General features: G+C 53.5%; 3 protein-coding genes across 3 annotated transcripts; 1 reads left to right on the forward strand and 2 right to left on the reverse strand.

The window, feature by feature from the left end:
• Positions 1-3,108: 3,108 nt before the first annotated feature.
• Positions 3,109-4,386, reverse strand: J7T55_015205 (methylthioribose-1-phosphate isomerase; the record flags this gene model as incomplete). The annotated part of the gene is made up of 2 exons (XM_053139418.1): positions 3,109-4,094; positions 4,179-4,386. The coding sequence occupies 2 exons, from the start codon at positions 4,384-4,386 to the stop codon at positions 3,109-3,111; spliced, it is 1,194 nt and encodes a 397-aa protein (XP_052996933.1).
• A 2,047-nt stretch (positions 4,387-6,433) lies between these two features.
• On the forward strand, positions 6,434-12,887 carry J7T55_015206 (uncharacterized protein; the record flags this gene model as incomplete). The annotated part of the gene is made up of 4 exons (XM_053139419.1): positions 6,434-6,442; positions 6,588-7,142; positions 7,988-8,030; positions 8,122-12,887. The coding sequence occupies 4 exons, from the start codon at positions 6,434-6,436 to the stop codon at positions 12,885-12,887; spliced, it is 5,373 nt and encodes a 1,790-aa protein (XP_052996934.1).
• A 270-nt stretch (positions 12,888-13,157) lies between these two features.
• J7T55_015207 (uncharacterized protein) lies at positions 13,158-14,135 on the reverse strand (the record flags this gene model as incomplete). The annotated part of the gene is made up of 1 exon (XM_053139420.1): positions 13,158-14,135. One exon carries the CDS (start codon positions 14,133-14,135, stop codon positions 13,158-13,160), a length of 978 nt encoding a protein of 325 aa, XP_052996935.1.
• Positions 14,136-15,352: the final 1,217 nt, after the last annotated feature.

A 15,352-nucleotide genomic window follows, 5' to 3' on the forward strand; every position in this document is an offset into this window, starting at 1 on the left:
CGGTTGGTAAGGGCTTACTCCCAATGCTGCAGGGGAACTAGGCAAAGATCTGACCACTCAGCATTGTAGTTGCATTGTTCCTGGACGTCTTCTCAAGTCTAGCGGACAATAGTGGTCGCCTTGATGGCCTCCATTCTTCTTGGTGTTTGGTCTCTATGTTTTCTTGGCTGACACATTTTTAGACTGGCTGTATTCCCAAGCGAACTTGCAGTTCACACTACATAGGTTACAGCTGTTGACCTCGAGTTTCGCATCCAGGATACGCAGTGAATTGAAGCGAGCTTGCTATAATTACCAGAGGCCGTGTTCTTCATTCTCTCATCAGTAAGACCAAGGAGTCAGGAGCGGGTAGGGGATTTCTTGATTTCAAAATACTCAATTTTGTCACCTGTATGATAATATCTGCAAAATCTGGAAATACCCAATTGATGAATGTATGTATATTGCACACATACATGTATAGGGCCGGCAGGGCTACGGCCGAACCTTCGCCCTACTCAGGCCCTTTCGAACCTCTTAATGTTATTATTATTGAAATGAAGCCATGCCATAATGATATCAAAGAAGCATTAAATTTTAGCGTTTTATCAAAAGACGAGGAGAAGTTATTAGGGGTGGCAGCAGAGTAACTGAAGGCCACCATCTAATCGACGTTGTTGGTAGGTCCACCAACAATGCCCTGGCTGCGGACATGGTTCGTGGCTTTTCCTCTGTCCTGGGCCTTCACGAACCTCCTCAACGCCATGGATCCGGTTCATAGATTTCTCAAAAGATTCTCCAGCATCTCAGTAGCTTTGCCGGCACAAATGATCGAGCCTGGACCACGCGCCGAGGCCTCGTTCTCTAGCGATCTACCCGAGCGCGGGATTGAGTGGTAGAGATCGGATAATTTCGTTGTGCGCGAATGGATGAAAAAACGCCTTTGCAGTGCCAGTGAAGGGGATCGAGTCAGGGCCCTTCCGGGGTCTTGCAGGAGAGCAAAACTGAGGCTGGTATCACCTACATAAACTGCCAAGGACCCTACATTGATCATGTCGAAATGTGCGCACCAGCAATACATGATACTAAGCACCAGAAAGCTACAGAGTTCATCCGCATATGTGCAAGCGACTGGTTATTTGCACTCCGTACCCTCACACGCACCCTCACATGCCAACTCAAAGTTATAGTGAAGCTCTTGTTGGAACTCTCTTGTTGGATCGGGAACCAAACAAAGGAGATGTGAACGGGGGACTTCATCAACTCCCTAAAGACTTGCCAGTGGCAGAAGACGCTGGGGCACAAGATGAGTTCAGCTTTCGTGCGCCCTCATCAAGGCGATATGTTCGGTCTGAGGCTTTGAGTCATGGACGAAAGCTTTTCAAGAGCGGGAAGGGCCATACTGGCCTTGCACCATCTACAAACAAAGTCAACTCATGTAGTTGAGGATGTCAAGTCAATATTGGCCCCTGGCCCCTGTTGCGGCCGCTTTGCCGGTATCGGTACCGATCAACGGCCGATCCAGAGCACGTAATAGCAGAGTAGCATGAGGGGTGAGTGCCGCTGTGCACAGCTTAGCTATAGCTATAGCTCCAGCTCCAGCTCCAGCTCCAGCTCTTCGGCTCCCCAACGTGAGCCCACCACCAACCTGTTCAACAGGTCCAATTCCGAAGAAGATGCTGTGTAACAACTTGCTTCTTTCTCTCGCCCTGAGCTCCAGCCCAGTGATTGCGTCCATTCTCGCCCAGCAGCAGCCACTGGGCAATGGCAACCAACCTGAGCCCCTCCGTCCTCCGCCGGCCGAAGTCGAGTCCATTCCCACAGCCGACAAAGCCCCCTCCTATCGCGACGACCTCATTGCCCTGCACAAACAGCTCGTTGACATACCCTCTACGACTGGGGCCGAGCATGACGCCGGCGCCTTTCTGATCGACTACTTTATCTCGCGGTCCTGGCACTACGACATCGACAAGGTACAGCCGAGGAATAACACTCCCGAGGGCAAAGACCGTATCAATGTCGTCGCCTGGCCTCCGTCCAAAGGCAGTAAAAAGCCCGACCCAAAGGTCCTTGTGACCAGTCATATCGACGCTGTGCCACCGCATATACCATACTCGATTGCCGAGGGCAAAGTGACAAGAGACACCGTCATCGCAGGCCGCGGCACCGTCGACGCGAAGGGCAGCGTTGCCGCACAGCTCACGGCCGTGGAGGACCTGCTGGCGCGCGGCCACCTCGCCCCGGAGGATGTCATGGTGGCATACGTCGTAGGCGAGGAGCGGTACGGCGACGGCATGCAGGCCTTCTCCAAGCGCGCCAAGTCGTCTTCCCTGAACTTCAAGGCCGCCATCTTTGGCGAGCCGACCGAGAACAAGCTGGCGTGCGGCCACAAGGGCGGGCTGTCGTGCGAGGTGACGGCCACGGGGAAGGCAGGCCACAGCGGCTACCCATGGCTGGGGAAGAGCGCCAACGAGGTCTTGCTCAAGGGGCTGTTGAAGGTGTTGGAGACGGATCTGGGGAGCAGCGAGAGGTATGGCAATACTACTGTCAACATCGGGCTGTTGCAGGGAGGTATCGCGCTCAACGTTATCCCCGCGCACGCATCAGCCAGTCTGATGTGCCGCGTTGCGATCGGTCCGCAGGAGACCGGGCACACTGTTGTGCGGGAGAAGATCAAGGAGGTGCTAGCTTCTGTGGATGATGAGGCACTGAGTGTGGAATGCCCTGGTGGCGGCGGCGTGGTGCATTGCGACTGTGATGTCGATGGTAAGTTTTTCCCAAGATGCCGTAAACTCAAAGCACTACAAGAGCTAACAATGATCATCCGGCAGGCTTCGACACCATCATCGCTAACTACGGCACTGACATTCCACACCTCGAGGGCAACCATACCCGGTATCTCTACGGGCCTGGCACTATCCTCGTCGCCCACGGTGACAACGAGGCCCTGACAGTCGGCGATCTCGAGGACGCTGTCGAGGGCTTCCAGAAGCTAATTCTGCATTCTCTAAAATTGTAGTGGGTATCAAGGTGGTTTGAGAGGTCAGAATGTAGATACGGAGGGCAACAAGACCTGTCGTAATTTTGTGCGCCATCATCGCGTTTGCTGGACATTTAACATGCCCTATATCATTGCCCGCCCACAACCTTCGCCCAGCGCTCCGGCATGACCTCCTTGAAATCAAATCTGCCCTCCGCATTTTTGACCACCGCCCCCTTCTCCGTCACAATCGCATCGATAAGTTCTGCCGGCGTGACATCGAAGGCCGGGTTCCACACTCCGATCCGCTGGTCCGCAATGGCCACCCTCGCCGTCTTAGAGACGTCCACCGTGCCGTCAGCGCCCACAATGGCGCCACTGATCTGCGTGAGCTCCTCGCTCTTGCGCTCCTCGATCTTAATGCCATCGCCCGTCAGCGTCTCCAGGTCGACCGACGTCGTCGGCGCGGCGACGACAAACTTGACGCCGTGGTGGCGCGCCAGCACGGCGAGCTGGTACGTGCCGATCTTGTTGGCGGTGTCGCCGTTGCGCACGACGCGGTCGGCGCCGACGACCACGGCGCCGATGTTCATGTCGGCGCCGCGCAGGCGGAACAGCGCGGCGGCCATCGAGTCCGTGACCAGCGTCGACGGGATGCCCTCGAAGACCAGCTCGAACGACGTCAGCCGGCTGCCCTGGTTGTAGGGGCGCGTCTCGGTGCAGAACGCGTGCCGCAGCAGGCCCTTGGCCCGCAGCGTGCGGATGATGCCCAGCGCCGTGCCGTGGCCCGACGTCGCCAGCGAGCCCGTGTTGCAGTGCGTCAGCACCGAGATCTGCTTGTCCGGCGACGCGCCGTGCACGCCTGCCAGCCACGCCGCGCCGTGCTCGCCGATGGCCAGGTTGGTGTCCAGGTCCCGGGCGAGGATGGCCTCGGCGGTGACGATGAAGGTCTCGATGACGGTGGCCTGCGGCGTGGGCGTCGGCACTGAGCTGGTGGTCTCCAGCGGGTCCGCGCGGATCGCTGCCTTGAGGTGGTTGATGGCGTTTGTCAGGTCAACGGCTGTGGGGCGGGACTCTTTCAGGTAGTCTAGCCGGCCGTCTATGTATTTTATTGTATCTTCCACGGATGAGGCGGCTGCAATGCGCGTGTTAGCTATCATGACTTTTCACGCAGTGTGACCTCTAAGTAAAATAAACTTCAAAAGTGAGTGAGACTGACTGCAGGCACCGCGGTGTAGCTCCACTGCCAGGGCCAGAGCAGCCACTATAGCAATGGCTGGTGCACCTCGGACCCTCATTGACTTGATGCAGTCGAAGGCCTCCTCGCATGTCGACACCTCGTCGTAGTGGTGCTCATGCGGCAGCCTCAGCTGGTCCAGCACGTCCAGCCTGCCCCGCGTGTACTTGATGGCTTGCAGGTTGGCCATCTTGAACGAACTGAGTGCTGGAATTTTCCAGGTGGTTTGCGTGAAGTGGTCTTCGAATCAATGAATAAAATGACCTGGGTTGTTTTAGAGTATCACAGATGTGTGATGAGATTCTTGATGGGTGTCTAAGTCGCGTGGGTTGGGCAGTGAGAGTGAGAAAGCTACCCCTCCATCTCGAGGAAAAAGTTCTGCCCCTCCAGCTCACTGCGCGCTTTGCGTCAATCTTCAGGGGTCCCTGGTCTCCTGCGCGGGTTCGCTCTGCATCCTCACAACACAGCATCCTGACTTGATATCTTTCCCTTTTTGCCATGCTTAGTGCAATCCACGTGGTACTTGAGCTCGTCCTCAATTAAAGACTTCCGCATTTACTAGACAGCCTTAGCAGATGGGCGCTGTGCGTCGAGTGACAGTCAAGGTTCTATTAATGTACTGTGTATGCCTGAATTTGGGCTGTGTGCCCCACGAAGTACCTACCTAGATATGCCATGTCAGCAGCACTCTGCTACCGCTCAGTCTTCTCCATTCTGCTTAGGAATTTCCATATTTTTTGACTCCCTCCTAGTCGTGGGAATGAATCTTGGTTCAGCTAAAAATGAGGGAACACATTTGTCCACTGAGGTGTCCAATAAGCTCCCTCGGGCAACTCCCTAATACTAATGAACGCTTCCAGCACGATGAACACCCGAGCCAGAATCAGACTAAAGCCACACAGGAATACAACAATTCCAAGCCCAACGCTTTGCAACCATGACTTCTCCCCATCCATCCAATGCTCCCAAAAGCTGTTCAGCCGGGGGTATTTTGTCACTACGAAATTGAGAACAACCCAAAGCCCGCCGCAGAAACCGATGTACGAAGCAGAGGCGCGCCATATCCACTTCTCGACACTGGTCGGGAAATAGTCATTCCATGCGGCTGCATGTATACCACCGTAGCAGAAGTTTGCAAGCCACAGTACCATGCCCACAACGAGACCGCCCACGCTACGAAGCAAATCATTCGATGGCCAGTTTTGGATGTGGTCGGCCACCAACTGTTCGGGACGTAGATGCATGCAGGTGGAATTCAACCTGATGAGACAGGAGGACTCTATCCTTGAACAGGCCCGGATTTGTCTCGAGCGCTGCCTGCACGAGTGCCCATCTCTTCTCCTCTATTTCCTTGACGTCCGCAGTCACCGGCCGTTTGTCGTCGACCTGTGGACGCCGCTCAAAAAAGGCTGTCCCTTTTTCTTTTTGCCGTGTGGCTCGCAATTCAGCGGCGCATTCCTCTTGACTGGGTTGAAATGCGACGCCTTCGAATCCATGTATTGGGCAAAGCTCACAGTGGTCGGTTGGACAAGTGAACACGAAATCATCATACACACGCCTGCATCCTGCTAAAGATGTGTGGATGCAGCTGGGAATGTTGGTGACGCTCCTGTGTCAAGCTTGGGCGGCCGTGGGGGCCAAACCGGAATTCGCATCGCCGGGGTCTGTTGCTGATAATGAGCTCTCCAATTAGACTCAGGCTCCCACCACAATGACCAATCGACCACTACAGCCGCCGGCGCTGATGTACTGTGTAATGCAACGTGCTACCAACGTCAAACATTGAACCTCGGCCGCTTCCAAAGATTGATTCCAACCTCATCGCCTTCCTTCTACTCCTTCTGATTGTGACTTTCCAGCGAGATGTCATCCTCTTTGAACTAAAATCAATTATCTCCTCTTGTTATGTCGAACCAACCCCAAGGACGGGGGAGCGGAAGGTTGCTGGAATGGAAGGATATCTGTAATTATGTTCATCCACCTTGGCTATTGTATACGCGTCGCTGACTTCCTGCAACGCAGTGCCGTGGCAGAGGTATTCAACATGCACAATTCTCATATTGTCCGAACAAATGCTGAATGTTGTCTAGGGACAATGAATTTATCTTGACAGGCTATCGGTAGCGACTTCCCCAACCTGTCAAACGTGTCATCGATAGATCTGACGACAGCCTCGCTCGATAGTCCAGCCTCCTTTTCATACCCCAAATCAATACGGAGCATTCTTGCAGCGCACAATGAAACTGGTAGGCTGTTCTTGCTTTAACTTCCAATTCATACAACAAGCCACCAGACTGAGATATTCTAGCAAATATCTGGTCACATATGCTAGGCGCCCTTTGGTTCATTGCGAATTTGTTGCATCATGTCAATGTATCCAAATCTCCCCAGACCCCTCCAAGGCAAGACGTCCTCGCCATCGCATTGTATCAGCTCTGCGTCTCCGTCTGCTTTATCCTATCCACCTTCTACCATACGTTTTCAGACCACAGCCCAGGCGTGCACAAATTCGGGAACGAGCTGGATCATCTAGGCATTGTCCTCGTGATGTGGGGGACTGGCATGTCTGGGACATATTTCGCATTCTACTGTCACCAAGCCCTGCGCAACATCTATTTTGGATTTCTCACTACGACCGGGCTTGGCTGTGCAGTATTCACTCTCAGGCCCAAGTTTCGCCAGCCAGAATATCGGACGACCAGGTTCCTCATGTACTGCTTCCTCGGGGCAAGCCTCTTCGGTCCAGTGGCGCATGGCCTCCTGCGTTTCGAATCCGAGCTTGAGGAAATGATGGGCCTCAAGTCCTTTCTCGGATTGGCGTTGATCAACTTCTCTGGAGCAGCTGTATATGCGGCCAGGGTTCCAGAGAGATGGTATCCGAAGACGTTCGATCTTCTCGGGCAGAGCCATAACTGGATGCATGTTTTGGTACTGACGGGGGCATTGGTGAGACTGCAAGGGCTTTACGATACCATTGAGGTGTGGCGGGTGTCTACAGAGAAATATGGACTGTGTAGGACTTCGTTATGAGCCGGATCATGTTCTCTTGAGCTGTGGTCAATGGTGGGATAGAGTCATTGTTTGGGCGGTACGGTTCACACGCCTTCGATACATCCAGCAGAGACCTTCCAGTGCGCTTGAATTGGTTAAGTCATTACTCCCGGCTCTATTGAAAGTCGAGGTCAGAGGATCTTGAGAGCAAGACAGCACAAAATGTCTCTTTGTACCCATCATGTGTCTAGCATGACGACTGTGCTTCCAACACCAGGAATCACGAGGTCTTCGTCCAGGCCATTTAAAGTAGGTCTGCGAGGCAAAAGAACTCTTGGGAACTTGGTGCAAAGACACTCTCAACAGCGGTTTTAAAGCCATAGGTGAAATAAATAAGCTTTGAGAATGACATTGGTTAAACCATGAAGAAGACAGCGGTCGCAGATGTAGCGTACTGGTTTTGTCGCAGTAGGAGCTGTTGGTTGTGAAACGGCATCGATAACAGCAGCCAACCGTTTGACATGGTGGGTGCCTGACCGCCTTCTGTTCTCAGCTGGCGTTTCTTGGAGCTTCAGGTGGGGCCGTCTCACTCAGGGGTCCTGGTTCCCGAGGCCTGGTTTAGGACATCGCATCGCATCGTATCAACGTCGTTGCATCCTCTCCTTGTTAAGGTAATCCAGGTACGGCAGCACAGCGTGGCGCAACGACCAACTGCAAGACTCAAGGCCCAAGAGTCAGCGATGCATTGCTGAGCTGGCCCTGCATATTGGATGCGACAGCAATGTGACTGTCCATGACAGCTGTGCAGCATGGAACAGCCCTTCTCGACCTCCAAGGTCACAGGTAAACAACGCTCACACTCCCACTCGCTCCCCTTCGATCGCCAAGGTCGTTGGCGTCGTTGCTGCTCCTGATGCTGACACGTGCCACCCAGTCGATTATTTTGACCCTCACGACGTCTACAAGCTCCTTGCCCCCGGGCTGATACCACGACTCCCCCTGCACAACCTACACTGGCAATCGCACGCTGGCCCTCTGCGATCTATCGAAACCCTCCATGTCGAGCTCGTCGACGCCCTCGCCGCCGCCAAAGCCCCGAAGCAGAGGCAGCCTTCCATAACACCTTCCTTGGGCGCTGGCGGGGAGGATGGCTTCCAGACACAGTCTGTTGCAGGCGGCAACAGACTAACTGCCGACCCTGAAGATGCATTCCCATCCAAGCCATACTCGCCCGGCTACGGCCCTTCCGCTGCAAATGTTAGACGGCACCAGATACCAGGCTTGCGGCGCACACCATACCTCAAGGTGCTGTTCGTGCGGTGCGATGATAACGACCAGTACAAATCAACAGTGCGCTCTGAGATACGCGACTGGCTCAAAGAGCACGCTACACCGGCCTCAACGACCAACAGCAAGAAAGACACGCGGACGCCTTCCGAGAACCATGATGCATGCGAATTATTGATTATACATGTCGTCGTGCCAAACACCGTGGCCGCTACCCAGCCTAGGACGACCGGCAGCGGAGGCGACAGAGGCGCTGACGGCAGCTCTAATGCGTTGCCAGTTACAAAGACTACATCTAGATGGGGCAAAAATACTACACCACTTCTAGAAAGGCTCAAGAGTGACTTTGGAAGCTCTTCCAAGGCAAATGTCGATAGGATAGCGCAGATCCGCATCGGTATCAACGATGTGCCCTACGATCTCCTTCCCAGAGTTGTGCCCGCCGTGCCCACGGGCTACATGGAGACAGAGGAAGATGCCAAAGTTGCGTGGGCCGATCTCATCGATAAGTTGAAGAGACTGATCTTGTCGAGCTTCGACATGAGGGTCAGCCAGTACGAGGAAGACATCAAGGAAAAGGATGCCCAGAGAAGCCTACCCGGCTGGAACTTCTGCACCTTCTTTATTCTGAAGGAAGGGTTAGCAAGGGGCTTTGAGAGTGTAGGGCTGGTGGACGACGCTCTTGTCGGATATGACGAATTAAGTGTCGGGTTGGACACGATAATACAGGAACAGGCCGTCGCAGACATTGCGGAGGCTCATGGAGGCTCATTGCTCTCGCACACCCCGGAACTCAAGAAGATCGCGCAAATGGCAGTGGCGGCCGCGAGCTCAGGGACCATGGAATTCGAAGATGAAGAAACCGTGGATCTGCAGTCTACCAAGGAACAGGAACCTGCCGAGAAGTTCGACGACATTCCCATCTCTGTCATCAAGAAGCCCTATCGAGAGCTCATCCTAGCAAACAATGTCTCGATATTCGATTTCAGGTGCTACATATTCGCACGCCAGATCGCTTTGCTTCTCCGCCTGGGTAACGCTTGGTCTACAAGGGAAGAGCTGCTGGCCAAAGTCAAAGAACAGCAGGAATCCATTCTACATGGCGTCGCGCCACGGGCGCCACCGCCTCAGCCAGCGGACGAGTCCGAGAATCTTTCTATGCTCGCAGAAATATGCAAGCGCACCCTCGAATTCATACCTGCTGTCTCTCAGGTCATGCGCCGGGATGTAATCGCGGCCTTGGCGGAACAACGCAAGCTCGAGGCTGGCGGTGTGACGCCCAAGACCACGATACCCTACGAGAACCTGGTATCAGAGGTGGCCGAGAATATCGTTGCCTCTTTCGCATTCTCGATAGCACAACAAATCCTTGCACAGACATCTACTAAGGCCTTGCCCGTTCCCCCAGCGACCACGTCTCCCACTAGCGATGAACCAGAGCAGAAGTCCAGAGAGTCGATGCCAGAGCCCAAGACGATGATGCATCCTGCGAGGACAACTTCTCTCAGAGTTTCAACAACAGGGGATGGTCGCTTGCCGCCCCTGCCTAGTCCCAACATATTCCCCGGCCCTGGCAATCGCAGAGCGAGCGCGGCTGATGTGCAGGATACAATAAATCAAAAACAACAAAAAGCCGGGCAGGAAGATTTAGCCGCTAGGAGAGCTGAACTTTATGCCTTGTCAAGGAATATACTCGAGGAGTGCGGCAAGAAACGAGGCTGGAGCGATGGGTGGTCTTCTGCGCCAGTGATAGGAGAAACCGGATTGCAGGATATGGAGGATGTCAGCCTTGACGATGACCTGCCGCCCAGTCCCTCAGGGCCCGTGAAGACGCCATTCTCAGATCCTTCATCAGAACTCACCCTTGCAGGGATCGACAACAAGCTGCTTCGGACGGCTCTTGACACCAAGGAGGACTTTTACCGCTTGTACGAAATGCTCACAGACAAATCGTTGCGTCACTATACTGTCGCGGGCCACACACATTCTGTCTTGGCGAACATGGCGGACCTTGCTGTCATGAAATACTACCTGGAAGACTACTCCGCCGCAGCATCATACTTCCTCCGGACGACACCGTTCTACGGAGAGAGTGGCTGGAGCTTACTCGAGCTGTCTATGCTTGTCATGTACTCGAAGTGTCTACGAGAACTGAAGAGGAATGACGTATATGTCCGAGTGATGCTCAAGTTACTTTCAAAAGCGGCAAACTCGGAAAAGGATAGGATCGAGGAAAGGGGCTCGATCAAAGTAAGCCAGAAAACGGCCAAGGAATATGCAGAGAACGAGGTTTTCAAGGGTTTTCTACCAGACTTTCTAGCTGCTGCCAAATCTTTCGACAAGGAGGTTAAGCATTCCCTTCAGAATTTCTTCACCCATATTGAGGTCGAGGGCACACCGGCATACGATGATGATCAAGACAGCTTCAGCTTGACCCTTGTGCTACGGAGCGTTCTTGCTGATACGCTGCCTGTGGACAAGGCTTTTCTGCGGATTATCACCACTGGTGGACGCGAGATGTGGCTCGAAAGCAGCGAAAAGCTGGAATTGAGTCCTGGGCGGAATAAGATTTCCCTACGATGCATGGCAATGAGCCCAGGTACGTATGAGGTCGACCGGGTCCAGTTGAACAGCGGGCCCTTGAAGCTCAGTCTCGAGCGGCAGGCTTTCCAGCCTGTCGAGCGTGATGCGGTGAATCTGAGGAACCCTTATGTGTCATTGTATCAACGTGCCGACACGCTTGACTTGCGAGTCGAGCCGTCGATGGTAACACAACTTGATCGGAACTTTGCGATGGACCTGGAATTGACGACAGGATGGAATGAGGTAGAGACGTGTGAAATACGCGTTCGTTCTGCGACCGGGGGACTCCGACTTCTCACAGCGGAGGCTCAAATACTCGGTGATGAGGAGCACAAGCAGCCGCCATCGTCTGAGCCGGGCCTCTTTGTCTTCGCATCACTGTCGGCCAGGTCCTCAGTCAAGGCCCGGATTCCATTCACCACCGAGCAGGACGTTCCAAACATCGCGGTAAAAGTCGAGGTCAAATACACGACCTCCCGGGGAACGTTCACCCTGTCCAAAACGCCATCAATATCACTGGCCCTGAAGTTGGGGGTCAATGTGCAGGATGTGTTCAAGCATGCTGCCCTGTTTTCTCGTTTCACTGTGTCCACGGCATCACACAGTCCACTCCGGCTTTTCAAGTCAGAGCTCATTCAATCTGATATCTTTGAGTCTCGTTTCGGAGTGCCACCTGCGAATCCAGTCGTCATTTTCCCAAAGCAACCGGCCAGCCTCATCTACCGCATTAATCGTATTCCTGGATCCAGAATTGGTCCTAACACGAATAAGACCATGTACTTGAAGCTGTCCTATAGCGTCCTGCTGGATGAGATCCGGGATAATATCCGTGACTCACTGACGGCTGCATTGAAGGGCACTGAATGGTGGAAGTACAGCAGGCTCATCGTCGCTAGCGTATTGGAGCGGGTGAAAAGCGATCTCACGGCTTATGACCTTGAGAGGTCTGCGACGCTGGGCGAGCTACCTCTGAGCTTTCTGACGGAGGCAAAGTGGCAGAAGCAGTTCTATGGCCTGGGCACAACACCTACTGGAGAAAGCATCCCAACACTTCTAGCCCGGTTCATCGTCAACTGGACAGGGAAAACCCCAAAGATCCCAGCAATGCGACAAGTTGACTCTACACAACAGCAGTCGATTCTCATCCCTGTCGACGTGCCATCTATACCGGTTGTCCATACCGCCGACATTCGCCTACAACGACCCGTCCCATCTCTTGTCGAGCCTGCAGACGAGCTCGAAGCACCAGTGGTCTGCGTCAACCAATTACTCCCGGCGACGTTGCACCTCAAGTGGACACGCGTCTGGGACACAGGCAGACTCGATACCGCCAACAGGGCTGGCACATCTGCCGAAGAGGCTTCCGGAGACGAGTTCAGCTACGAGGTCACAGCGCCCGGGGACACATGGCTCGTCGGCGGGAGGAAGAAGGGCCACTTCGTCATCCCTGCCTCCGCCTCTACCAACGAGGACGGCGATCTGATAAGCTCCTCGCCAATCAACGAGGCTGACATCCCACTCGTGCTTATCCCGCTCCGGGAGGGCTACTTGCCGTATCCTAGTGTCGAAGTCAGGGAAAGCAGCAGTCCCACAGAGACCAATGGCGGCGAGGGGCACGGCCATGGCCACAGTCAGGTTCAGGGAAGGAAGAGCCCTGCCATCATTGGGCACTGTGAGACGGACTACAGGAACCTGGGTGAGACGGTGCGGGTTGTTGCGGACAGAAGGAGGGTCACTGTCTCGCTGGATGCTAGTGGAGCAGGAGGTGGTCCATTGGTCCTTGACAGCGAGAGGGTCGTCGGGAAGGAGATTGGGAGGGTTGTTGCGTAGACCTTTGTCAATCATAGAAATGCTAGAAATGTGAATACGATAGAACAATTTTCGAGTTTGGCTTTTCATCTAGTTTCAACTGCTGCGTGTGATACATATACTTGTGCTGTGGAGCACATATTTGTATCATATTCCAATCAGGATGGAAGCTGCGAATATTCACCAGAAGGGGCCTGCTTGTTAGGTCGCCCTGTGGCCTGAGATGATTCTTCAAATTTTGTGCAATAAGCACTATGATAGACCGTCGCAGGGTCTCCCAGAAGACAAGCTTCAGGAAAATAAGAATCTTCCCCCTCCAGTCCTTCCCATAGCACCATTGTCTCTGAGAAGTTGTATTGCTTTGTCATGACCTCCGACCGCGGCGCTTTGAAGCGCAGTCTGCCGTCTGCCTCTCCTGAGACTACAAGCATTCACATCAGCACCAGCTGCCAGTAGACGCATAATAACATCTACATGGCCCTTTTCAGCAGCGGCATGTAGAGCCATTCCGTCTCCGTAGGTCCCGCCCAACGCGTGAACATCAGCGCCTTTCTGAAGAAAGAGGTCGACAATCTCAAGGTGACCTCCCAGGCAAGCTCCCTGAAGAGCAGTGTAGCCTTTGCACTTCGCGGAAGCACCATTGATGTCAGCCCCGTGCTCGAGGAGAAGCTTCACTATTGCAACGTAGCCGCCGCCGGCTGCCGCTTGTAGTGCAGTATAACCTGCCGTTGGTGACGGCGGAGCGTGTACATCAGCGCCCAGCTCCAGCAGTCGTCGGACCAGGTCCATATGCCCTCGCTCCGATGCAGCCTGCAGAGCCGTTCTTCCGTTGTACCGCGCCACAGCCACTGACGAAGCATGCGACACTCTCATGTGAGTTTCTGGTGCTGATGACACCTCGTTGACCTTTGCCCCCGCCCTCAGCAGGACTTCAACAATCTCCTCGCTTCCCTGGCCGCAGGCGATCTGCAGCGCATTCCGCTGGAAATTGTTGCCACCGCAGAAATGGATATCCGCGCCGGCGTCAACGAGCATCTGCACGGCGTGTAGGTGGCCGTGCATGCATGCAGCTTGGATGGCAGTCTGGCCATAGTAACCGCGCGATGGCTCGTTGATGGCAGCCGGGTCAGCAGCAAGGATTCTTCTGATCTTTTCCACTTCGCCGCCTCTCGCGGCGAGCTGTAACGGCGTCCAGCAGTACTCGTCGCCGTCGTCGGTCTCTAAGGTTGGATCCCATGCGGCGTCTAGTGGTGGTAATGAGGTCTGCATGGTCGCGCTCAAGTGGGAGAGCCAAAGAGGTGCGGGAGTGTGCGACAAAGACAGGGGATCTCTCCCATCCACTGTGAACTACCAAGCTTGCAAACATTGGGGTAGAGTCAGAATGGCGGCAAAACGGCCATTGAAGAAGGATGCAGTCTATACTGTATTAGCTGCGGCCACCCGCCGCCCTGTCATGCGGCCAACATCCAGATTAGATTAGCATGACGGCCCGGGATCTTGTCACACCGTAGGTGTCGGTCCCCAAAGGGAGTGAGATGAGGAAATGTAAAGTTATAAGATAATCTTGGCCTTAGAGGCCCATTTTTTCGCCTTCCACCTCAAATGTTCTGCGACTATAATTGCGACATTACTTATAGGCCGTCTTTCTGCATTATCAACAGCATTCACAGAGTATGGCCGCAGACCGTGAGAATGCCTGAATCTATAGGCATCTGGCGACTAGCATCAGTTCGTTTAGTACACCTAGACGATTGCTAAGAATGAAGAGATTGTACTCATGGCTCCAGTAACACAGGCAGCTTGACACGGCCACTACTTGCCCACTTTTATCCGCTAACCAATTACTACATATCTATAAATTATATCATACGCTGGTACACTTCGTACCTGGACGAAACCAAGTAGATTGTTGCCAATTGATGAGATTCCATAGTGTCTGTTCACATTAGTATTGACAGACAGAAAGAAAATCTAACATTTCAATGAATCACTCGTGCAGTCTGAACTTGCGTGCAGATTCTAATGTTTCTCTCAAGAGTTACGTCGTTTTTAGTGCCACATAGGCAACACCTCTAGGTAGTCGAAATGAACCTTAGCTTTTGGCACCACATAATGCTATTGTAGTCTTCTAAGAACGCCGGTTGAGACATCTGCGGGAATAATCGCATTGTGTTGAGACTAGGGCGTCCTTATTACAAGTAGATCAAAGAAATCTGTCTTGTTTCATACAGTGGCATTATATATGGCAGTCTTGCAGAACAATTCAACACAAGAGATAAAGAACACTGACCGAGGACAACGCTATTGTGTTGCTAACAAACGCATTGTTCGTTTTCCGTTCAGACCATCCGCACTGAACTTTGAATATCAGACCTCTCTTATTTCCAGGCCGATTCGTTGAACATATAAATAAGTCAAACTCCTGCAGTCTCCACCTCAATCTCAAACGCCTACTCAAACTATCAACACTGCCAACGCAGGAACAA

The sequence above is a fragment of the Diaporthe amygdali genome (assembly GCF_026229845.1).
Source record: "Diaporthe amygdali strain CAA958 chromosome Unknown NODE_5_length_1802954_cov_64_987939, whole genome shotgun sequence".
NCBI lineage: Eukaryota > Fungi > Ascomycota > Sordariomycetes > Diaporthales > Diaporthaceae > Diaporthe > Diaporthe amygdali.